Raw genomic sequence first — 24595 nt, 5'->3', positions numbered from 1 at the left:
GCGGTTTGAACCGCCGGTTCAAACAGTAACCATGGTTTGAGTTTTTTGGGTTTTTTTGATTTTTTTTAACAGATTTTATATTTTTTAATGTGTGTTCAATAATTTGTATATAAAATATATTTAATTAAATTACAATTTAATATATTGTTGCTAGGAATCGAACCATGACATTCTGAGACACAAACACATGTACTCACCACTGTTCTACAACACCTTTTGTTTATAAAAGTAATATAATTATATATATACTATATTTATATATATTTAATTCAAATCCATTTTATGACGCCGTTGATGGGGAACGAACGCAATTCTCACCGGTCTTGAAATATGCACCACTAAACTACATCGACTTTTCTCTCTTTTTTTAATATTTCTTTTATATAAATTTTAAATTTTAAATTTTTTAATATAATAATCTCGAACCGTCGTGAACCGTCGCCTTCAATACTACTTATAAAGCAAACTTAAAAGGGGGGAGAAGTAAAGTAGTCTGCTCCGATCGGTACTGAGGCGGAGATCAATGGGAGTCCACTTGGCGGCGATCGGGAAGCTAAATGCGCTCCTCGGCGGCGGCGGCCAACTTCCAGATCCTGGCTTCCCTCCTCTTCCCCTTCGTCCTCAAGCTCCCCTTAGTGACCGCCGGCCTCCTACCCAACTCCATCTCCCTCCGCTTCTTCCTCTTCCGCCTCCGCCGCGTCTTCCACCACCGATACGGTCGCTGGGACAGGGTGCTGCGCCTGCTCCGCGGCGGTGCCGGCGCTCCTCGTCTGATCAGGGTGGCCGCCCCCAGCGACGAGACGGTCACCGCCATCTCCATGCTCACCCTGTGAGTACTAAACAAGTAATTGAAGGTTTGTAACTTTGAGAAAATTGGCGATTCGATTTGTTTCTACTGCTTGAATTTCACAATAATTTCCAGTGAGTGAAACATTGTACTTGTACAGACGACAAAAAAAAGCAGAATATTCCTTCTTTATTTCTCATTTCCTCAACCATTCTTTTGTTTTCTTCGTCAGCAATGTTTTAACAACTTTTTGAAAAGAAAAAGATCTTAATTATCTCTTTGGTTTTCCTTAAGGAGATAGTTGGAAGAAAATTATATATCTTTTTTATTCTAAAATGCAAATTAGGAAAGAGAATATTAATATTTTCCTATTCCTAAAAAGAATGTTAATTATCTCTTTTATTTCAATTAGTGATTAAAAATTTACCAAAAAATATAATTAGAATATTAATATTTTTAAACTTACATGATAAAAATTAAAATATTTTTTGTCTCTCATAAATTTTAATTACGGATCAGACCGGCGAGACAAAACCGGTCTGCCGGCCCGGTTTTTGATCCAATTTGCATTTTCCCAAGAAAATCGCGTGCTGACCGGGATTAGCGCGGGTTGGGTCTCGGTCAAATGCTCAAAATAACAGCCTACCGCTGGTTATCTTACTTGACACACCCATCTCTTGATTGGTGATCTCATAGAGAGTAATCGATGGTCCCACAGCGGGCTCTCCAACTGGACCAATTGATCGAGCGGAACGGCTTCGGGTCTATGGAGGACGGGTGCGCGAGGCACGGGTGATCAGATATTTATCTCAAATCCGAACGAAGCCAAAGAAGTTAGCGCACCGGAACCGGTCGGTGCCCTGAAAGAGGCATCGCAACTTCGCAAGACATCGCAATTGCTATATTTTATTCATCTAGCGATCACCGTTCGCCATCTTCGTCTCGAGGCCGCCAATCGGAGCCTCTATCCCTTCGCCCGAATCCCTAGTTCCACGTAGAGGACAGGAAGATCGATCGGATTGAATCGTCCTTCGTCGAAAAGGTCAACAGATGGAATAAATCGAGAAGAAGAGGAAAAAGCGCACAACAATGGCAATCCGAAAACCCTCGTCCCACGCTACCTAACCGATCGTCTTCGCCCAGCGCCGATTCGGGGTTCTGGATCCCTTGTTTGATGGGTTCAGGCTGTATTGAGCTCAGGGAAGGTGGGGTTGCGCGGCTTCTTATTGGGAATCTCCTTGTTCGTTGAATCTTCAGGAATTGGGTGCGGGCGGGGGTTTTGTGTGGATGGCGGTCAATTATCTGTACCTCTCGGTCTTTAGCACTGCCTCTGGCCTCGTCTTGCTGCAGTGGTGGACTGTTTTCTCGCTTGAAGGGATGAAAGCAGATGGGCCGATTGGTGAGGAAGGCGGAAGCGGTTCTTTGGTGGGTGCAGGGGGCAGTCTGGAGCTGCTTCTGAACTCTCGCGTCACAGTGGTTCTGCTTGTGAATTTCGTAATCAATGTTTACTTTCTGGTAGTTTCACTGCTCAAGGTATGCAAGTTCATTTAAGTTGCAAACATCTAATGCTGTTGAGTTAGCTGCTTACCACTGCATCAATTTTGTTATGTGCCTCTTTTAGGGCTGTAAGTGAACCTAACCTTTCTGAGCAAGTTTGATATTCGGCTTAGTAATATACACAAGGTCAATTAAATGAATAAACTCGAACAACTTATTAAACTAAATGAACAAGCTTAAACACATATGTGTTCAACTTGTTAATGTTCGTGAATCAAGATTGTGAATAGTTCGTGAACAATGTCCACAAACAAAGTTTGTGAATTGTGTTCATTAATAAAGCTTTTATCAAACTTGTAAATAAACAAACAAACTCTAAAATGAACAAACAATATCAAGCTCACTAGCCAACTAAACAAACTTAAAAATGTAAAAGTTTCAAAATCAAACAAGCTCAAATTGAGAGCTCGATAACATCTAAACGAACCAAGTTCAGTTCAAACTAATAAAAAAGAAATCAAGCCAAGCTTGAACAACCGTTTCAACAATTTAGTTCGTTTTAGGCTCGACTTGTCTCAGCTTGGCTTGTTTATAACTCTAGCCTCTTTCTAATTGTAGCGTTGCATCGAGTTCTTTAGCATAATTGGATTACACCTTCACAACACATTTTATCATTTGTTCGATGTTTGAGATAAGGTAAAAATATCATCAGTTAGGTTTGATTGTTTTCACCCCTACTAACAGGTTTTCAAATTCCCATATTAGATTTGTTTGTATCAAGCCTAGCTCTACGTTTGATTACGGATGCAATTCTAAAGTTAGCAAACTCTAGGGTGAGATGAATTTTAGAACTTTTCCTATCAAAGCTGATTAAGATGGTACAAATTTAAATACTAAAATATTTATGATATTTAAAGAAGTCAGGCAAAATTGAGGTAATGGTTAAGATGGATGAATATGAAACAGGATTAGTATCTCAAATGTATTATTGAATAAAGATATAGGAAATTAAATCTTCAAGAAATATTGAGTGGTTTAAATGGAAATAAGTTTTGAAGTTTTGTGTGATCATCATGTACCCCTTAGGATCTTTTAAATATTTTATTTTTATATTGTGATACTATTCATCATACTTCATGAATTAGAGGGATGGACAGTTAGAAAACAAAATTTGGAAATGTTAAACCAGGAGATATCAGAATGTTTATATAGATGTGTGAGATTACTGGTAAGTAAAATCAGATAAACACTAATGTTTGAGACTAGAGTACCAAGGTGCAACTCCAAAAAATAATGAAAGGAGAATAGGTACGATGGTATGGACATGTGCAATCACCATAGATGAATTCTATATTTGTCTTAAACAGATAGGCAAAGAAAAATTTAGTAGTTTAGTTAACATATATAGTCTCGCATAGAGTTCAAAGGAGAGATGACATCCACCTCAAATAGCTAGTACCCTTACATGGCTTTTAGCGCAATGATGATCTGTTGCTGTGGACAATTTAAGAACGGGGACGGTAGAGTTAGTACATGTATTTAGGTGAGTGGAATTATTTAATTCTGATCTTGCACAGAAAAGACACATCGACTTGCTATTGACTCATTTGAAATATTTAATACTTGATTTTATATCCTATCAAAGCTAATTCTGGATTTTGATAACCTTCTGTAATCTCTAGATCATTAGTTGAGAAGTAAGCTGCTAATTATATGAATAGTAGTGGTTCAAAAGAATTAATGTGTTTAAGGGTTGGAAATAACACCCATACCAAGGAATTTTAGTGATTTTTGCTAGGGAATGTTTCATAGTCTAAATACAAATTGTATTTAAGGAAGCACATTGCAAGAATCAGGAACCACAATGTATGAGAAATACAAGGAATTGGACAAAATTTCCTCTGTAGATGCACTTGATCAGAGCTTCAAAATATCCCAAATTCTTCAGAATACTATGATTTATTTAGTTATTCTTTCAACATTCTTGAAGTAGGAAGGATTATTGGATTCAAAATCGTAATTAGGAAAGATTGGATAACAAAACAACTTAGTTACCTAAAGCAAGAATTATGTAGCATCAGAAATCAGAATACAATTTCACAACTTGAAGCATCAATGAGTGCTCCAAAAAAAAAGTTGCTATACTTCTATACCTGATATCTTGTGCCCACTGTGGTTAACCTTCTATGTTTTTTTTATTCAATACACCTGATCTCAATCAAGGTGATTTTAAAATTAAGAACGATCTTTTTTTACTTGTAATATCTTGTTGACAACTGGACCTATTGATATTCTACCAATGAGTCGATTATGATTGTCTTTTTTCGTGGCTTCAATATGGGGATTACTGCTTCTATATGGATTATGTGTCACTACAGTATTTATCAATATTTGAATGTTTATTTATGAGCGGATTGTGTATGCTTTGCTACACTATTCTTCAAAGTGAGGTGAGTAATGGCACCATGGTGACATGGTTAATTCTCCTTTGTGACCTGAACATTAGTCTGGGCTAGTGACATGAAAATCACATTATCTGAATTCTGAAGGGTAACACAACATATTCATGATTTGCACACTAGTTACATTTTTTGTATATTTTTCAGAGAAAAATAAAAGAGATTCATCACTAATCTCTTATCCAAAGTTTGTTTGTTAAATATGTTCTGTTGGTGGGGATTCTTGGATGTCAAGTTCCTGAATTAATAGCTTTGTTGATTTTCTTATTCCATCTTCATTCTCATTTTTGTGCTTAGCATTTGTATTTTTTCTTGTTTGCAGATGCTATTCTTTGTCCAGCTCAATTCATCAGAGACTAGAAAAGTTTTGGAACGATTTATTAATTACATTATATACAAGGTAAGTTTCAGCTCTCAATCATTTCACCTTTAAATATTATTTGTTTGTTTTTTTTTGGCCCTTTCATACTGAAATTTGTGTGTTTATTATTACTTTGGTTATCCATACCATTTGTCCTCAACTAGGATTATGCTACATACTCCAGGATGTGCTCACATCAATTTGGCATGTGTCATGAGACTGATAGAAGAGATTAACTAGTTCTTGGAAATTTGTCAGTCTGTAAGAATTATGCCCTTCATATTTTTGACTTGCAAAATCAATATGGTGTTGAAATTCCTAGCAAACAAAGCTTCAACTTGTCGTACCCAAGATAAAATATAAAAAGTTGATATCCTACAACACTGGAGGTAGCTCCAGGGTTTGAGTGTGAACCTCTGAATGAGAATTGGCGAGATCTGTTTTGCTTGGCATGATTTGGTGCCATAGCTTGCAAGACTAACCGTGAGACAAATGAGCGCTTAGAATAAACTATCTATGACTTGACTCGAGTATCAAGTAAATGTGTCCAGAGAAGAGGAGGTAGATGAAGCGTTATGAGGCGTAAATGGGCTCCAAGTTTAGGTTTTGGAATTCATCTTGATTCCAAAACGATAAATATTATCACCACATGAAATTATGAGAGATAAATGAGTTTTGGTCTCTAAAGATCAAATAATGTTCTTTATCCTTTGGAAACTAATCATCTTTTCAACGCAATAAAAATTACTGCTTACCCAGTGCACCAACCTTGCCAGGGCCACATTTGGGATTATGGTAGTCATATAAGAAGCTAGAACTGATGGATTCAAAATAGGAGTTCAAAACAGTACAATCAACCATGATAAAGAGTAAATAAATTCAGATGAAAACCCTAAAATTATCATATCTTTCTCTAATTATGACAGTATGTCCACTTGATGTACCATTTGAACCTATGACCAGAAGTAACTCATTTGTAAAATGCGGCAGGTTGTCTTGTGTGTCAGAGAATCAGGAAATTAGTGTAATTTTCCAATTTACACCATGTTGACTTGAAAGAACTAGATGAAACTCGCAGTGATGAATAATTAATCAAACTTTTTTATTTGTATGCTTCGTGGATTCTCTTCAACAGTTAAAGAGCACAATTTGGTTTATAACATTAAGATCATTGTTATGTTTTAGTTGATGCAGCTAGTAATTAGATTCACTGATTCAAACAATGACTAATCAGGTTGCTATGTCATAGTTCTAGTGTTAATTGTAATATATATGCTTTATAAACAGGGAACTTTTCTTCCATTGATTGTGCCGCCGAAGGTTTCTCATGTGATCTTATGGTCTACATGGTTGATCTTTCTTTGTTCCCTAAAGGTAATGAACAAAAAGATATCCCTGTTTATTTGAACATTTACTACAATAACTGTCAAATTTTAGCTAATAAGAACTCTGTTTTGCTTCACAGATTTTTCAATCAATAGCAAAAGATCGGCTTGAAAAACTAAATGCCTCTCCTTCTGTGACCCCTTTGAGCTACTTTCGTGTTTACTCTGCCCTGTTGCTGGTTCTTTTTGCAGATTTAATTTGGTAAAAAATGCATACCTATTAAGGCCAAAAGTGCAATCCAATTCTCTTAAAATTTCTGCTTCCATTTTAATGTTTTTTTCTTCATATTTAGTGACTAGAGGCATATGCTCGTAGTCAATAATTTTTTTCTAATTTATGCAATTGTTTAGACATATCTCATAGAAATTCCAAATATATCTCATATAATTTCTTGCGAGGGAACTTCTTTCCTTAAGCCACTATGATTATCACTTGTAGTCTCCTGCACTGACATTCAAGCAATGGTGAACCTAGGAACTTGACTTTAGGATTAAGTATTATTTTTTGCTTCCACGGGTGTGATATAGTAGTAAAGTACTCAAAGGGCAAATAAAAGAATTCAAATCCCAATGGAGACGATTCTAGAGGTTGGTCTCTGAGTGTGCATAAGTTGTGCTCTAGATTTACCCATAGGCGAACATGGAGAAGGCCGTCTACCTCAGGATTAGTCGAGCGAAGCCCGGACACCTGGATTATCAAAAAACCAAAAAAGTTAGGAACTTGACTTAGGGAACGATATGGTTAGGTATAGTAAAAAGGCAAAAAGGTATTTTTGTTGTGTCAATGTTTTGTTGCATGGTGTTGTGTGTCTGTGTGCATTGGTATGTGCGGGCACATTAAGGTTAATGTATTAACCCTTGATCTTATAGTTTCCAATTATTTTATTTGTAATATCATCATAAAAAGAAAACACAAGAATAAAATTCAGGTGCAAATCACCTTCAGTGACTCATGAATTGCATAGACATGGTATCTTGTACTTATAGATCCTTTAGGTAAGGGAAATGTATTATACACAGCTATTTAGCCACCCTTTTATTCTTTATTGAGTTTGCATTCAATACCATTAAGAAGTTGGGAAACTATATATGAGCTTATAGTGGACCACTTACAATTGTCAGATTATGGGTAAAAATATCATGAATCTTTCTACAGCTCAATCTTTTTTTGCTGATTTGATTATCTCATTGGAATGATTGGTTAGGATTTCCATGAACCCCACCACTGAAATTTTTTAAAAAATTCTGTAAGCTAGAATTAGAAAAAAGTTGACCTTTGACTAAAATAAACAATAGGATGACTGACCTGCAAAATTTGAATTGCTGGTTTTAGAAGCATCTGTCTAGATTCTAAAATGCTTATCAAAGAGAATTTGGAAAGTGCAAGTGGTGTGTCCTTGCTTATAACCTTAAGACATTTTGCATCTCAAGTATGTCTAAATCACCAAGCAGAGGGACTAGAATGATGTGAAGTTTACACACTCAATTAGACACCATGAACTGAGAGAAAAGGTAACTTATAGATGTCTACGCCGCAAACTGAGAAATTGTAGAAGCTCGAATAGGCTTCTGCATGTGTCAACCATGGAGGTGCAAGATATGTGATATTGTAATATACTCACCTAGAAATTGGCCACCTTGGTGAAACTAATGCTTAATGGTGTGAGATATAAATTAAATGTGATCCTTAAGATGAAAAAGATACATGAGAAGTTGTAGGGATTTGAATAGGTTTCTGCAGGACTCAAGCCTGTAGGCAGAAGGGATGCAATAGATGCTTCTGCAACTGAAGATAAGCTACCTTGGTGAAACTAATGAATGGTGTGAAAAATCTCCAAACTTGACACCTTAGATGATACGGATACATACTGGTCATTGCTTGGTGCTGAAAACTAGATTCTATATATGAATAGGGGAAACTCCATTATTCGATTCCTCAAAGCATACAGCGCATGGAAGGATTGGTGGTGGGATTTATATTTTTCTGGCTAATTTTCAAATGGTAATACATATACAATAGTCTTCTTGGACTGCTCAAGAAGCATTTTGCTTAGAACCTCCAAAACTCTGCTTTTTAGTGCAGCATTTTTGTACTTCTTGCTTATATAGAATACTGAGTTGATTTTTGAACTGGACACTTTTATTTTTGTACTTTCAGGATGAAGCTCTGTATGGTGCTGTGCAGTTCATACAGTTCTAGCTTGTTTCTGCTATTGTTCTTTGAGCCTTTAAGTATAGCTTTTGATACATTACAGGTGATTATTTCTAGGCATGCTTTATACTTGAGAATCAGTCTATCTTGTTTATCATTTTGTGTAAAGTTCCTCTTTGCTCAGATAAAGTAGGATAATATTTTATGGATTATACCAGGATAGCTGGTTTCATATTCTTCGTTTCGTAAAGACCACTTAAAGCCAAAGAAGTAGTCATCTGATTAGACTATTCAACATTTGAGAGCATTTTAACATAAATATTATATGTTTAAGCCAAACATCCTTATGTAAGATACCAAAAGCAAAAAAGCATTCTTTGTTTTTCTTCATCTGATGTTTCTTATCTTTGTAGGCTATTATGGTACATGGGTTTCAGTTCATTGAGATTTATCAACGATGCTCCAATGAAAATGTCAGCTTAGACTCTGATATTCAGAAAACAGCAGAATATCTGAAAACAGCATCAGGTAAATGAAGGCTATATAAAATGTTTGTTTTTATTGGCATAAGTCTAAAATCTTATTCCTCCTTGATTAATTGACTATTACTTCTAAGTTCTAACTGTTTTTGGTATCTGCATATCCTCTAATGAGATAACATTAAGTTCACCAGAATCATCTAAAATTGTAGTTGAAAAATTATGTTACACTATTGATGGTTCATTTGTTATCTGAAAATCATTCCTCACAAGTTAAACTCAAAAAACCTATGCTTGGGAATAAATATTCAGATTACTTTAAATGTGTTGGAAAAATAACCTGAAAGTGTTGAGAAACAATAATTCCATTTCCATCCCTCATTTTTTAGTGTTGAGTTATGTGAGGTTTTCTTATGATATTACATTTTTTTTTTCAAAGTCAAAAAAAAAGGAAGAAGCAAAGACTCTATCAAAACCATGTCAACAATGTTGTATGGGCCTGTCTTGTTCATCTGATTAAGCTGGGTACCTGAGGTTAACCTGGTTGGTTTGGTATCTGCATAAACTGGACCTGGCCAGTTCATCTGATTAAGCTAGGAATGTGAGGCTAACCTGGTTTATTTGATACAAGAACCTGATTCCTTTACAATTATATTACTGTTAAGGTGGGGTTTAATAATTACTGGACCACCGACTCGTGTCTGGTGTAGGCCTGATGAGGATTGAGCAGGAGGAACGATCATGAGACAACTCAGCCGAACTCTGAGGTACCCTGAAGGATTCTGACCAGTTCAGTATGGCCAAGGTGGAACTGATGGTTAGTTTAGGATTTTGAGTATGGTGAAATGGGCCCAAATTGCCTCCTGAGTTAGGAGGGTAAGGTTTCTTGAGTGGAAGGCTAAAGGGAAGGGGCCTGATCTTCTTTAGCTCCCTGAGGTGGAGACACTGTATTCCACAGGAGGAGACACACAATCCTGATCTGTAGATGGAAAAGATGAAAGTCTTGGTCCAGGAAAGATCTTCTCAGTTGCCTTTGGGGCCACAGGTATAGGCATTGGGATCTGTGTTCAGATTGTTAAATACTAGATACAATTAACAAATTTACCTCGGTGGGTGCATCTGACTCCCCTTGGTAGGTATCGCAGGGTAGGAATACCCACATCAATTATAAACCAAAAATGTAGTATCATTGTGTTTCTAAGTGGTTGGAATAGTCTTCATTCGAGTATTAGGTATTAGCAGACTTAACCTTAAGTTCCCATAGTAGCAAATTGTCTTTACCTATTTTATTCTTTAATGTTTTCATTAACATTTATATAAAATATTTAGTAGTTATAAAATATAAAGTGTTTATTTTATCATTGGTCGAGTTGACTAGTTTGATTGATTGAGCCATCAAATCATTACCCAATTCATTATCTGATCCAATTTTGAGGACACTGATGATTAATGCCTTAGTTTCAAGAAAGTTAACTTTATTTTGAAAATTTTATTTATTTATTTTCAATCATTGAGAGAATCCTCATCATCAACAAGCCATGTTGGTCCAGGTTATTTGTGTAATAATGGAGAATTGCCTCTTGATTGGGACTCAGATTTATTAGACTACCATTACTATTTTATTTAATAAAAATTATTATTCTAAAAGGAAATTTTATAATATAAATGCAAATTTAATTAAAATAATTTATTATCTGGTTTTCTAATCTCATATTTTCATGGTGTAAGGGAAGTGGTTACTTTTTACTGAACAAAATGTCAAAACCATTTGGTTAGCTTGACTGTTTGAAATTCTTCTATGATGGACAATTCCTTGGTTATTGGTACTTTGATGATAAATCAACTTCATTGCCAACTCTCTTAAGAAACAATGTGATAAGCAAAAAAAAAAAAAAAGTGATAAGCAAGATGGTCCCAAATAAACTATATCTCAATGGGCATATAAGCTTGTGAATATCTAGTTGTTATGAATGAAGTTTTAGGAGGTGATACGTGAGTTGATCTGTGTTAAGTTTTGTTGCTCTTCTATTGTCTCTGATGAAGAATAGATGAGTAGTTACCATCAAATAAATTAATTTTTGGCAAAGCATAATCTGTCATAGGTTCTCTGAAAAAATTGAGACTATTTTTTTCCACAATCTGAACTTGTACATTGTCCTTTTGCAGCCTGCCAATATGTCCATTTCAGTTCAATAAAAACCGAATTCATTGAAAAATCTTTGGTAATAAATACATTATGTTATGTATGGTAAAATGATTAATTAGGATTGATTAATACAAACAGACTTTACAATTAATCTCCTCTTGAGGGCGTGCTATCCTCTATTTGCTTTGTGGCAAATATTATATCGAGTCCAGGGTCCTCCTATTATTTGAAATCATCAGTCAATAACTTGGAATACCTACCAAATGACTAGCATATATGTTTTTTCAATAACATTTTAAATATTACTGGTTGAAATTCAATCATGCTTGTGCATGTGGGAATCCTCTCTATATGTTTATAATTACTTGTGCAATTTTCTTTTCGAGTCCACAAAACTGCTATTCAGATGATAGTTCTTCCTACTTTTAAATTCATGTTATCATGCTAAGATTTGATGGTGAAATCTGTTGGCAGATTATTGATATCCTAGGGAGTACATAGGAGCTATGTCTATAAAAAATCACTATTGCTTTCAACTGTCGGTTGCTTTTTCTCTAGGTTGCAGCAAAGATCCATCCAATTTTCACAACCTTGACTCATGTAGCCATAAATTTTGTCCTTTTCTGTTTTGCCTCTCAGAATGTTGTCTTCAACTGAAATCTTGTCTAACGTGATAATTGTTTCACATTTGTTGATATTTTTCTCCTTGAAGGTATTCACTACTGGTAGATAGATACCTTTGCTTAGTCTGAAGCTGGGCATTTATTTTTGTGTTCTATCGATGTTTTTGTTTTAAACAACGATGGTGTACATTTCATATTATGATAAAACAGCAAAATCTAATTCAACTAGTTTTGCAGGCTCTCTATCTGAATGGAAGGGCATTCTCATCAGACATTGTGGTTTCATTCTAGATATGATGACATTGTTAACGGCACTAGGCCATTACTTTGTTATCTGGTGGCTTCATGGCTTAGCATTTCATCTAGTAGATGTTGTTCTTTTTATTAATATGCGTGTAAGTGGTAAATTAGCATTTCAAAATCCCTTTTTTATAATTTAGGCTAACTGGAAGTTGTATTCTGGTTCTAAAATATATCTTATATCTGAGGTGAACAGGCTCTTATAAGTGCAATTGCTAAGCGAATTAGAACATATCTCAAGTTGAGGAAAGCCCTTACTTCCCTAGATGGAGCACTGCCTGATGCTACATATGAGGAACTTTGTGCTTTTGACGATGAGTGTGCAATATGCCGAGTATGTGGTTTCGATGTTTTCTGAAACTGTTTCAAAAAATTTTCCAACAGAAGGATTAATTAGAAAGTTGCAGGGACCAATGGTGAGGGCCAAAAAACTGTCATGCAATCATCTATTCCATCTCGTGTGTTTGAGATCTTGGTATGACCTATGTCCTCTCTTGCCTTTGATCGTTTTTTTACCATGATGTTTCTCTTAACATCTTTATGAGATTCTATTGGTTAAATATTCACACATGAAATTGTTGATTTCTTCACATTGAGCAACTGTTGGAAGATTTTGTCCAGAAATATTGACATTCCACCTGCCATGAAATAACTATATTTACAAAAGATTGCCAAGTAAGAGCATAATTATGTGTAACTGAAATTCTGCAAGGATATATGGATATATGAATGTCTGCATTAGGAAGACTGAAACTAACAAATTGGGATTTTGAATGTCCACTGCCTTTAAGAAAAGAATTCTGGATAGCAATGCTATCAGATATCCTTTTGATTGCGTCAGATGGCAATTGTTTTGCTTTGCTGTCAAATGTAAAATTGACGTCTTTTGATGCATTTGAAGAGAATCCAAATTACTGCATGATTGCACTTTTGTGATGTATCAAAAAATTGTTAACATATTTGGCCTTTTAACATATTATATCAGTGAGTTCGAGATGTTTTTTGTACTGTTTAGTTCTGGTTCCACTTTGTGCTCATACATTATAACAGAGCATCTCACTACATTTATAATTATGCCCCCTAAAAGCTGGATTCATTGTCAGGCATTTTCAACACATCTATTAGGTGATGATTGCTGACAGAAATCAAAGGTGTAGGAAACATAGAGACTCTTGAAACATGAACTAACTGTTTGTTTACAAAATTGAGGGCTCTGTTTCTTGGTCTATATAATGACTACTCTGATACTGTTTGGAGATATTATTGCCTATAAGAGTTTGTTTAAATTAATTAAACTTTTCAATCCCGGTTGAATATATTTCAATATCCTAAAAGTAATTCAAAACAAAAGTGCTATTTTGCACATGATTTATCATTTGCTCAAATACCAATTCGTGCTTTATCTAATCCCTTGACATGCTTGAAATATCATTTATTCAGAATTCTGTTCTAACATGGTTAGTTATTCGAATCATTGCCTATTCATTTTTTGTTATTATTTGCTCATGTTATTCAGGAAATTATTTGCTCATTGCTCATGCTATTCAGGAAACATAGGATCCCATATTCATACAATACAGTCTAATGTATCATTTGAATTCTCAATACATTGTTTGAAAAGTTTTACACATTTATTTAGCATTTTCATCGAGGAGCTTGGCCTTTTTAAAGCATTTTTTTAGTTCATGTCTCATCAGTCTGAAGTTGATAATACATGCTTAGACCAAAATCAATGAGTTGGAAATCAAACTAATGCCTTGAAATCTCTGAGATTCTAATAATTAGCTTGGTATTAGAAGTAGTTGCAACAACTTGTGCACTACCTCCAGTTAAGGCATATTATGGATCTTTTCCCACCACTTAACGTTGCCATCAATTCATAATCTTTGTTGCATTGTAGTTGAATCTTGAAAAGCATATTCACATCTTTGTGAAAGCACAGTACTATGACTTCTTACATGCAGCTTGTTTGTTTTGGAGTAATGTTCCATAGGTTAAGCCTCAGGCCTTTAAATTTAATAACATCTCAGGCTGGACCAGGGTTTGACTGATGTCTACTCTTGCCCAACATGTCGGAGGCCATTATTTGCTTCTATTGCTTCTAATGTTCAAGGAGGCGTAAGGTCTGCTTCTGGAAATGCTATAGATGGGCAACAACTTGCTGAACATCTGAATTTAGGACTGAACCAACAAAGAGTTCCTGGTCATGCACTACCTTTAGGAGCATCTCCAAACCCATCACAGAATACTTCTGATACAATCTGGAGGTTATTTTTCTCTTTATACTCTTGTTTTACCGTTGCTACCCTTGTGTAAGCAAAATTTGTGGTCATAACATGCTTGTTTATATAATACCATTAACTATAACTGCAAGATTATTTCATTTAGTTGCTGCCACAAACATAATGGAATTCTATAGCAGTGCTTTGCTAACTCATTATTTTTACATAAGCATACTTGACACTGTTCGCTGGGTACTCTTCCAACTGACAATGGCTGACATGTCTATTCCTTAGCTGGATTTTGATAGTTGGTACTGATTAGAGATATATTGATTCCTTGTTATAATATTATATTGAGAAGGCCTGGCTTTTTTCATCACTTACTCTGGTGTCATATGATTCTTCCCCAGCCTTGGGTTTAAGTGCTGCTGCATTTTTGGTTAGTCACTCCTGTTAGTCACTACTGTAGTGTTTATTCCTTTAGCTACTCTTGGGTTATGTAGTCTAGTATACATCACTATCAGCTGTGCTACGAAAAGTAAACTGTCACTTTGTTATGAAGGGATAGCAAAGGGGAAGAAAAGTTGATATTATGTAACTGTTTTTTCTTTCCCTTTCCCTCCAGCCTTTTCACTTACTTTTGGGCCAATAGTTTTTGAGGAAAAAACAATTCTGAATCCTCATCATTTTCTTTTCCCTATAATTTTATCAATATTTCTATCCTTCGAGTTTTGTTTCACATAAACACTCTTAGCCTTGCTCTTTGATTTACATAGCTTATTATTGTAACTCTTGATCTTGATGCTCTTGCATACCTTATCATTTCTAGCCCATCCTTAGAACAGAAAAAACAAGTCATATATGTGTAGTAATGGTGCAAAATGCTGTTATATTGGTTTTATCTTGAAATGCAATTTTTGTTTGGTGTTCAGGGGTGCTGCATTCGACTCCAGTATGACACCTACATGGATGAACCAAGGGATCGATGGTGCTAGTTCATCAAGTTCAGTCACATCCGTAGGATTTGGCGGGGTTCAGATGATGATGAGGCAGCTTGCATCTGTTAGTGAAAACTTTGCTCACGGATCTCTACATGATTCCGCTTGGAATCTGTGGCTTTCTCAGCATACTGCGATTCCTCATATTCCTTCATCTTCCTCCGTGAGGCTGAACAGAAATGCAGCTGGTTTACGGATCAGGAACACCACATCCCCTGTTAACAGTAATATGTCAGAGTTACTCACTATGGTAGATAGAGTTCGTGAGGTGTTGCCACATGTTCCCGACGAACTAATTGTGCAGGTATGTTAACTGTGTCCTTATCGATGAGAGTATTTTCGATGTTTTGTTGGATGTTGTTTAAAAATTTTCTTCTGTTTCAGGATTTACTGAGAACCAACAACATCAACATCACTGTGAATAATCTTCTTGTACAATGATAACCCTAGTGGGTATAAATTATAGCAACTATAAAGCTTTGTGTATTTAAGATGGCAGATATAGGTAATTAAAAGTGCTATCGGCGTGACTTTGCTAAAATATCTTCTTTATTTTGCTTTGTATTTACATTTTCACAAGTCTCGAATCTAACAGAGAGGATAAAAAAAGAAAAATAAGAGACACCTGAAACCTTATGGCTGTTAGTGCTTTGATCATTTTGCATCCTGCAATTAGTTCAGCTCTACTTGTATACAATAGCATGCCAGAAGACTATCTTTTGATAATATTCTAAATCTTACAAACAAAACTGTTAAGAGTAGATTATTTTATAAACAGTTTACAATTTATTTTTTAAACAAAATAAATTTATTTAGAGATAAGAAAATAATAATATTTTACTAATAATATATAAAATTTTATAATAAGGGAGCGAACTTGTTCAAGCGCGATTTAGTCAGTTTCTAAGCTTTAGGAGGACATCCTTCTCCTGCAAGCGCGAGTGCGAGGTCGCGCCTCTCCATTTCCGCGCAAGAAGTCGCGACGTTTCGATCGCGCCGCCCTGAGCAGCGACTACAATTTGAACCGGCACCGCCTCCGCCCTTCCCAGTTGCAACCCAAGCCATGGAAAAGCCGTCGAGGTCGAGGCAGAGGCCCGGCATGCAGCGCCCCTACGCTGTGCTGCACAAGAACCTGGCGGAGATCGAGTCGCGACTTCGCCAGCTCTCCGCGGCCGACGATGATGGCGCATCCTCCTCACGGCACCAACACCAGACGGTGTGCAAAGACGTGGCGCCGAAGATCGACTTCCTCAAGACGCTGGTCGCCGCCGAGATGGAGGCCCACGCCAGCGACACGACGCCGCCGCCCAAGCACATCCTCCACCTGGTCCACAGGCTAAGCACCGTGGAGCACGCGCTGCGCGCGTGGGAGGACGGCCTCGACGGGTTGCTGGCGGACGACCTCCGTGACGTGTCGATGTGCTCCTGCACCCACGAGTGCTTCGACGAACCGCAGCAGGAAACAGAGGCCGGGGAGGAGGAGGAGGAGGAGGAGGAGGTTGATGGCGTGCCGGAGGCTGAGGATTTTGATCCACTTGAGGATGAGAAAGCAGAAAGTTTGGCGAGCCAATGGAACAGTTCAGTGGGAGAAGACGAGGAAACAGAGCACGGCTGGCATTTCGGATGCCGGGTTGGCAGCGCAGTGGTGGCGCTGGCATCGGCGGCGGCAGCAGCGGCAATCGGAGTGTGGTTGGCGACAAAATTCTACACAACGGACGAGGAGGTTTTCCTGGTGCCAACTTGAACAAAATTTCATTTTCTACCGTACGTGCTTTGCGTCTGTCTTACTGTTGTTCGCAATGTGCCTAAATATTCTCATTTTATGTAGAATTATGGGGGACAATATTAATTATATTATAAAATTAAAAATAAAACAAACAAACAAGAACTTTCTGATAGATTGTCTTAGACATCTCTAATAGATATTGACCTCCGAAAGAGACGAACCTAGAACGATTCGAAAAGAGCCGACGAGACCAGGAAAGAGGAAGATTTGGCTGGAAATAAGGCGACGACTACGGATCTTCTGCTGCGTAGAATGTATGATTATGATTGTGTTAAGTCTATTCATATTGATTATCTTAAATTTTGAGTTTTTTTAATGATAAAACACTTTTGTGATGTCATGCAAGAACTATATGAAATTGCAAGAACTACATGCATGTGATATCATGCATTTCTGAAACTTAGCTTTAGCTCTCTGAGTGTATGGATTATAATTTTATCTTATCGATGTAAATTTTTACTTAGAAACACAGAAATGTCTCATTTTCAACAATCATACCCAAAAAAATGCTGACTTTTAGTTGAGAAACTGAAATATTCATGTTAACAATAAGCAAGCAACAAAGACAATGAAGAAACTTGGTATGTGAAGTGCAGTTGTTTGCATTGGAGCATTCTATGATAGTAAACATCTCAGTTGCAACTCTCAGATTGTAGCACCTCAACGATCAGTGCGACTCCATGAGTATATATATATATTTACCATTTAACCTCTCGCGACCCTGCACGACAAGTTGTGAATTCTAGTTATGAGGTATTTCAAGGCTAATAGCTTTTGCAGTGAACCAATTAGATGCTAATATTTCTTAACACTTTCTTTGTTGTCTTAGTATGTTATAACTTTTACATAACTTGGATGATGATTCAATGACATTTTTAAACCTTTACAGTAAGATTTGAGGTGTCTTAATATCTCGATAAAGATAACTCGCTTAAAAGGTGTGCAGAAATGAAAAATAGTGTGCAACAAACCTTGAGTTCTGGAAGTTCAATCACACAGGCGCATTCAACAACCTCTGCCCCAGCGCGCTCTGCAGGAAGAATGAGTTGAACAGATTTTAGATTGGCGCATCGGATAAAAACAAGGGATAACTTGATGTTTGAACTTGACAAAGAAATATTATACAGCAGATTTGTGCCGACAATAAGAACACTGTTGTGTTTCATCCAATAAACAGAATTCTAGGCACCAAGTTTAGAGGTCTTAAACATCATTCGATAGACAACAATATTCATGCTTCAGAAGAGTAGAATCTGAATAGATTCCTCAAAGTATCAGTTAGGAACAACATCAGCTTCAACAAAGTATCCATTATGTCACCAAACTTTCGTTTTGATTTCATTACAAAGGATCAATTAGCAGTCTAGTCATAAGTCAATGTTCAAGCTCAATGACTTTTTTTTTCCTTTTTAGTGATGAAACTGGAAATGCTAATGCATTCTCATCTGACATTTTGACAGTAAAACTAGCAGTTGTCAACAATAAGTAGGAACTTTAGTTTTGGGGGTATATAAAGAACTAGTAACACATCCTGATGATAACTCAATTAGTTAGTCAATGTGTGCTTTAAACTTTGTTTAAGTTAGTTCAGAATATCTCTTAGTCAGATTCTCTGTCCTTGGAAACTAAGCATGCAACTTAGCCCTTAAGAATTTTCCACACATACCAAGTAAGCTTATGGCAGCACAAAGAGTTCCACCAGTAGCAACCAAATCATCAACAACTAGAGCACGTTCACCCGGTTGGACTGCCCCGACATGCATTTCAAGGCAATCAGTCCCATACTCAAGCACATAGTTCTCGGAAATCACCTCACCTACACATTGTACAAGGACCATGGCAGTTCAGTAAAAGAAGATATAAACTATAAAATACCAATCTGTGTTAAAATTAGAAAATAATGCATATTTTAGCAATTTTAACACAAGGATACTATTTCACTTGATTGCTATCTTAATGATGGGATATCATGTATGCTTACTTTAATCATGGTCAACGTCCTTAGCTTCTTTAGTTGGATGGTGGTTACAAAGCGTGGTTTTTAGGAGAGGAGACACTCAAGTGGTGATTGACACTTCTATTCAAGCTTGCATGCAAATTATTTGGAGGTTTCAAAATGATCCCCTCAATTTCACCTCCAGAGGGAGCTTGGCCTTTTGTATTGCTGAATTGGACGCATCAAAGCATCGTTCTAGTTCAATGCCAAGGCCTAAGCAACAGTTAGATGGATCCTCTCTCAAAATTGCAGCTGTTATTCCATGAGCTGCACCTGTCTCTCTCTCTCTCTCTCTCTCTCGGTTCCCTACTTGCTGAATATTTTCCTCCCTGCTGCATCTTTCTTTCATCCTTGCTTGTCGTTTGTGTTTCAGCATCTGTAGATTTTTGGTGACAACATCCTAAAACTATTATTATCTATGCATACGAGTGAGCATTTGTTCTCCTTTACTCTTTTCTAAAATAAAGATAACAAACAGAACTATCAAAAGTTTGTGGGATGAAAGAAAAGGATCAGGCCACTTTAAAACAAATTGACATCAAACTGATTTTGGTGCCGGTAAAACAAGCATTAAGGGATTAAAAGAAGGAAGATGGCTGATGCTGAGAGAAACTAGTGTCCATCCAAGTACTTATCGAATGCTAGTTGTAACACCTTCATTTCAAGAATGTTTTTTTACTTTCAAAATGTTGGAACTTGAAAGTACCTGGCAATTTTTTTGGCTTTCTAAGTGGAACAAACTTTGCACCTATAGCTAAAGCAATTGGAGGGCCAAATATGAAACCTCTAGCCTCGACTCCTGTCATATTAGGGAAAAAGGCATATTAAATTCACTTCAAAACTGAATAAAAGATAGGCGGAAAACTACATAGATCACTGATACTATATGGGCTTTAGAAAATATAAACATCTAAAACAAAGATTTTCAGATCTAGAAATAACTAGAAAATATTCAATCAAACCAAATATGTTATAAAATGAGTAAGATGAAGATTCACAGAACTTTTGCTCAACACGAAAATTTGCAAAAATCATGACCATAATTGAAATGTCTTTCCTTTGAACCATGGAATCATTAGAACTAGACTCTTGTTAACCATAAAACAGTGCAACTAGCATATCTAGATGCCATTAAAATTCCTGATTCAGACTGGCTCACAATTTTTTTTTGCAAGGGATAGAGAACAAAATATACATAAAAGTATCAGGTGAGTTATAATCGACCTAATGCTCTATAATTAACATAAGATGCCTAGAAAAAGGAACAAAAATACAGTTGACTGCACTTCATTCACAAGAGATGTAACTCCAGCCTAACATTTAAATGAAATCGTGACCAAGAGACGAAAATCTTTACAGCCTTTACCTCTCAGAAGAAACATTTTGTAAATGTCAACAGAACAGAGGTGCCTTTTTTCAAAACAAACCAAAGAGTTGGAGAAATGCAGGTGCTAAATATATTGTTAGTCAAACATCCTAAGACAAAAAGATAATATCTTAAATTGTCATTGCCGTATCATCCATTGTCCTTTAGTTTAATATCCAAATTTTTGTTAAATGACTTGAAAATTGGAGGATGGATACTGTAGAGTCGCAATGTTGCCTCTTACTTATAGACATAAGTGTTTTCTTCAATATAAAGAATATGGAAGACAATTTTGCATGTCCAGAAATAGATTACAGATGTTTGGCTATCTAATCAGTATAATTATCATTTCCACTGGATGCTGCTCATTGCATGAGCCAAAATATACACAAGCAGCATGCAAGTTTAGCATAAGAGCCTGAGCAACAGAAATGAATATTGTTTGTCCTAAGGTTAAACAATATATTCAAGGCAATACCACATCAGTGATATACTAATAGTTTTATTGTTGTTGAAGTACTTTATCATGGTTACCCTTATAGAAACCTCTATCTACACAGAAGTAGTAATAATAAAGAGAAATCTGAAATTTTTGAAAACATATACTTGTGAAAAAGAAATTACACTAATTGCTTTGATATAAATTTGAGATCACTTGCCATTCGACACAGAGAATGCTATATAATACAACTTTAAGATGAATATTTAAAGAAGAATTGGAGCCTAAGGAGAGAAATAAAACCATCAAATCTAAATGAACTAAATTTGATGTAATCAGCTAACCACGGTAACACTTATTCTAAATTTCATTTGGTAAAACTTCCTGATGGAATTTTTTTTTTCCAGCTAAGCAAGAACCTCAACACAAATGCAAGACGCCAACCTAATATATGACCACAGTATCCGTCCGTAAAGATTTGAGTACTGGTTGTGCTCCCTGTCATATTAGATCCTGTTTCACACTTTGTTTCAAGTAAGAAAGTGCCTATACAAGTTCACAATCGAAGAACAATATCCAGTAGAAGATCACCAATGCTTTACCATCTGAGGACAGCAAATGGGAAAGACAACTATATTCCCACATCCAAGGGCTGCAATTTCAAGCTCAGTACTCTATCCCAAATGCTGTTGGATCGCAATCATACCTACCAAATCTAAACAGCTAAGGAAAGGAACGGGTAACAGAAAAATAGAATTAGGAGGCCCATCAAACAGTGGGAAAAGCTGTCACCCGTTTACATCGGAGTGGGGACCAAGGAGCAAGGTCAGCGTCAGCGGAAACAGGCCTGACTCCACCTCCACAAACCAGCACAGATTCGGCAAACAGAAGAAACCATGAGCGCGGCAGGGCGTCGTCCGCTGCCCGCCGCTGGGCCACTGTAACATGGCCAGTTTCAGGCACGTCGAAGTCAAATACAGGCGCCTTACCACTGCCCAAAAGGCGATTCGCGACGCGCCAAAAATGAACCTTTTTTTTTTCTTTTTTTGCTCCATGGAAATCGATGATCGATTTTTGAGGAGGAAAAGCGAGAAAAGTCTAGAGAAAAAAAAAGGAGGCCCCACAACCGACATTTCTCACGATATTGATGGGCAACGAGCATTAATGCGGAGGGAGGAAACGAACAAAAGACTAATGCGTCATAAAAGAGGAAGAAAGCAACATTGTGCTGTGGAGGAAGCATTGAAACGGAAGAACTCACCGGCGACGACGGAGATGTCCCTCCCGGTGTACCGCTCCACGAACAAATCGACCGTGTCCTTGAACGCTTTCGGATCGAGCAGCAGCGTGGTGATGTCTTGGAACATAATCCCTAGTAACATACATTATTAGATTGTAGATGAATGAAGCGGCCAATTTTTAACCAGCTAAGCCTCGAAAACTACGAGAAACAAGAACGGAGTGGTAAAAATCACTTTTTTTTTCGAATTTGACGTCGAAGGAGCAAAAAGACCGAGGCTGCTTTCCGCTCCAGAAAGCGGAGAAACAAAAATTCGATCTTTAAGGATGGAACACCCGAAACTCCAACTGCTAAAACTAAGACGGATGCTCAAAGATGCGTCAACTACAAAAACGCAGGGAAAGGCGCGACCTTTCTTGGGGAAGTCAGGAACCACGCGGATGGAGGAGGCGATGCGCGGAATGCGGGGGTCCTGCTCCTTTCCTTCTCGAACCGCCATCTCTCCCACGCAGAGCAGCCACTCGAGCGCACCGGCAAAGAAAAGCCGCAGCTTGGGAGAAGAGAACCAAGAGAAGCGAAGACAGAGAGACCAGAAGAAGAAGAAGAAAAATAAAAGCTTCTCCACAATTTATTGAATAAATAAAACTACAAATAATTCAATATCATTTTTTAAATAAAAAAAAATTTGTCCTCCACAGTTTGTTTCACTCAACCTCATCTTTTTATTTATTTTTCAAAAAATAATGATAAATAAAAAAAGTTAAAGAAAAAGGGGAAAATGAAATGTGTTCTATATCTCACCCTACAACTCTACAACTGTCTCCTTTCATGTTTCCCTGTAAATAGTTCTATTTTTATTTTTGTATACATCACCTGGGTCTCATTAATTCAATGGTGCAAAGTAAATGTCATATCTAGTTTTCTTGTTCACTTCTTGGATTCCCAAAGCCAAGAGAATATGTCTAGGTTTTTTTTAAAATTAATTAATTTTGAACATGCCTTCATCTTGTTCATTTCATGGGTGAAATTTGAACTCTTATTATCTAAGAAGTTCATCTCATTTTTTACCATCACATCATAATCCCAAGAGCCAAAAGAATATATAGATATGGAGTTATGCCATGAGGTTGAGGCTCTTAGAGCTTCATTAATCTTTAGTGTTGTCATATCTACTCAATTCATTTACTCTTCTAGATAGGACGTGTTAATGGGTGGATTCGGAGGGCTTGCAACTTGGCATGGCCTAAGTCATATGTCTATTTCTCAAAGAGTCATGTTGAATTGGATTATAAGATAGAGAATAGAAAGTTTTAGGTTATGTTAGCCATTTTGAAAGGTTGTGATGGCAAACTTTGAGGTTACTTGATTGTAACATTGCATCTACAACCTAGTTATAGCTAGCTGGGCATGTTATAAGTGTGTGAATTGAAACCTCTAAAGGGATGAAGACAAGAGACACACCAAAAGGAAGAAGATAACAAGTGTTGGGCTTTGAAAGTGAAATGTGACTCATTCAAGTCCTTTTTTCCTATCTAGTCTCATGCTTTGTTGAATACAATTCGAGATCATCACTCCTCAATTGGAACGATACCAAATTTTTCCATCTAGTCCTTTAGCCCTTGTGTGATTGGTCGAATGTGCAATCTCAATGTCGATTGATCAATCGAATTGAAAAAAGTGTTTATGAGGCTATTGGAGTGAGATCTAAACTTATGCATAAGTCTCTATCATTTACATGGCATATATCATAATGTTTTTGTTAAGCGGTTTTGTTCTTCAAAATTAAAGCAAATTGAGTTAACTACTTTAATCTTCAATTTTGTGGTTAAACAAAGAAGAAAAAAATGTGAATGGTGACATTAACAAAACAATGAGCTACAAGTGCCAATGGTTTACTTTCATTCATCTTCACCTAATTAATAATTACTTTCAGATCACTATGAGCAATAATCAACCCTGAAAAACAAAATTATCTATTTTGTAAACTAATAAATAAATTGTGCCTTTGGTGTATACTGATAAGGGAGGAACAAGGCATGCACACAAATCTGATAGATCCAAAGTCAATGCAACAATTATTTTGAGGGCACATGGTTTTGCTGCTTTTTGTGCTTGGTTTTATTATTCAGTTTGTCTTGTTAGGCTAGCAGTTGATCCTTTTTTGCCACCTAATTAACTTTATCCACCTTAATCATGCATGATCATAATCAGACATGCCACTTCATTTCACTTCTCTACAAATTGAAAAACAAGAATATAATGAGCTTCGATCCTCTGGCTTAATTTAAAGGTTGTACGTAATGATATAATTAAGCATAAGCTTATATATAATTAATATGTTGTGTTGCTGCCTGCCTTA

The 24595-nt window shown here is 36.6% G+C and overlaps 2 protein-coding genes across 2 annotated transcripts; one reads left to right on the top strand and one right to left on the bottom strand.

Annotated features, from left to right (window-relative positions):
- Positions 1-1653: 1653 nt before the first annotated feature.
- Positions 1654-15973, top strand: LOC141838138 (E3 ubiquitin protein ligase RIN2-like). Its single transcript, XM_074725537.1, has 12 exons — positions 1654-2320; positions 5066-5143; positions 6392-6478; positions 6570-6691; positions 8648-8744; positions 9055-9169; positions 12127-12284; positions 12386-12523; positions 12597-12664; positions 14220-14456; positions 15344-15713; positions 15794-15973. Exons 1-12 carry the CDS (start codon positions 2075-2077, stop codon positions 15848-15850), a joined length of 1773 nt encoding a protein of 590 aa, XP_074581638.1. The 5' UTR covers positions 1654-2074; the 3' UTR covers positions 15851-15973.
- Positions 15974-17700: 1727 nt separating this feature from the next.
- On the bottom strand, positions 17701-22811 carry LOC141838139 (adenine phosphoribosyltransferase 4-like). The gene is made up of 6 exons (XM_074725538.1): positions 22648-22811; positions 22258-22368; positions 19898-19990; positions 18862-19011; positions 18167-18225; positions 17701-17916 (listed from the first exon to the last, which is right to left on the bottom strand). The coding sequence occupies exons 1-6, from the start codon at positions 22733-22735 to the stop codon at positions 17863-17865; spliced, it is 555 nt and encodes a 184-aa protein (XP_074581639.1). The 5' UTR covers positions 22736-22811; the 3' UTR covers positions 17701-17862.
- Between the last annotated feature and the right edge of the window lie 1784 nt (positions 22812-24595).

Source organism: Curcuma longa, chromosome 11, assembly GCF_044706935.1.
Source record: "Curcuma longa cultivar G26 ecotype Majalengka, Jawa Barat chromosome 11, ITB_CL_G26_1.1, whole genome shotgun sequence".
Lineage (NCBI taxonomy): Eukaryota > Viridiplantae > Streptophyta > Magnoliopsida > Zingiberales > Zingiberaceae > Curcuma > Curcuma longa.
The sequence above is the reverse complement of the archived record's forward strand: the minus strand, read 5'-3'. Positions and strand labels throughout refer to the sequence as shown.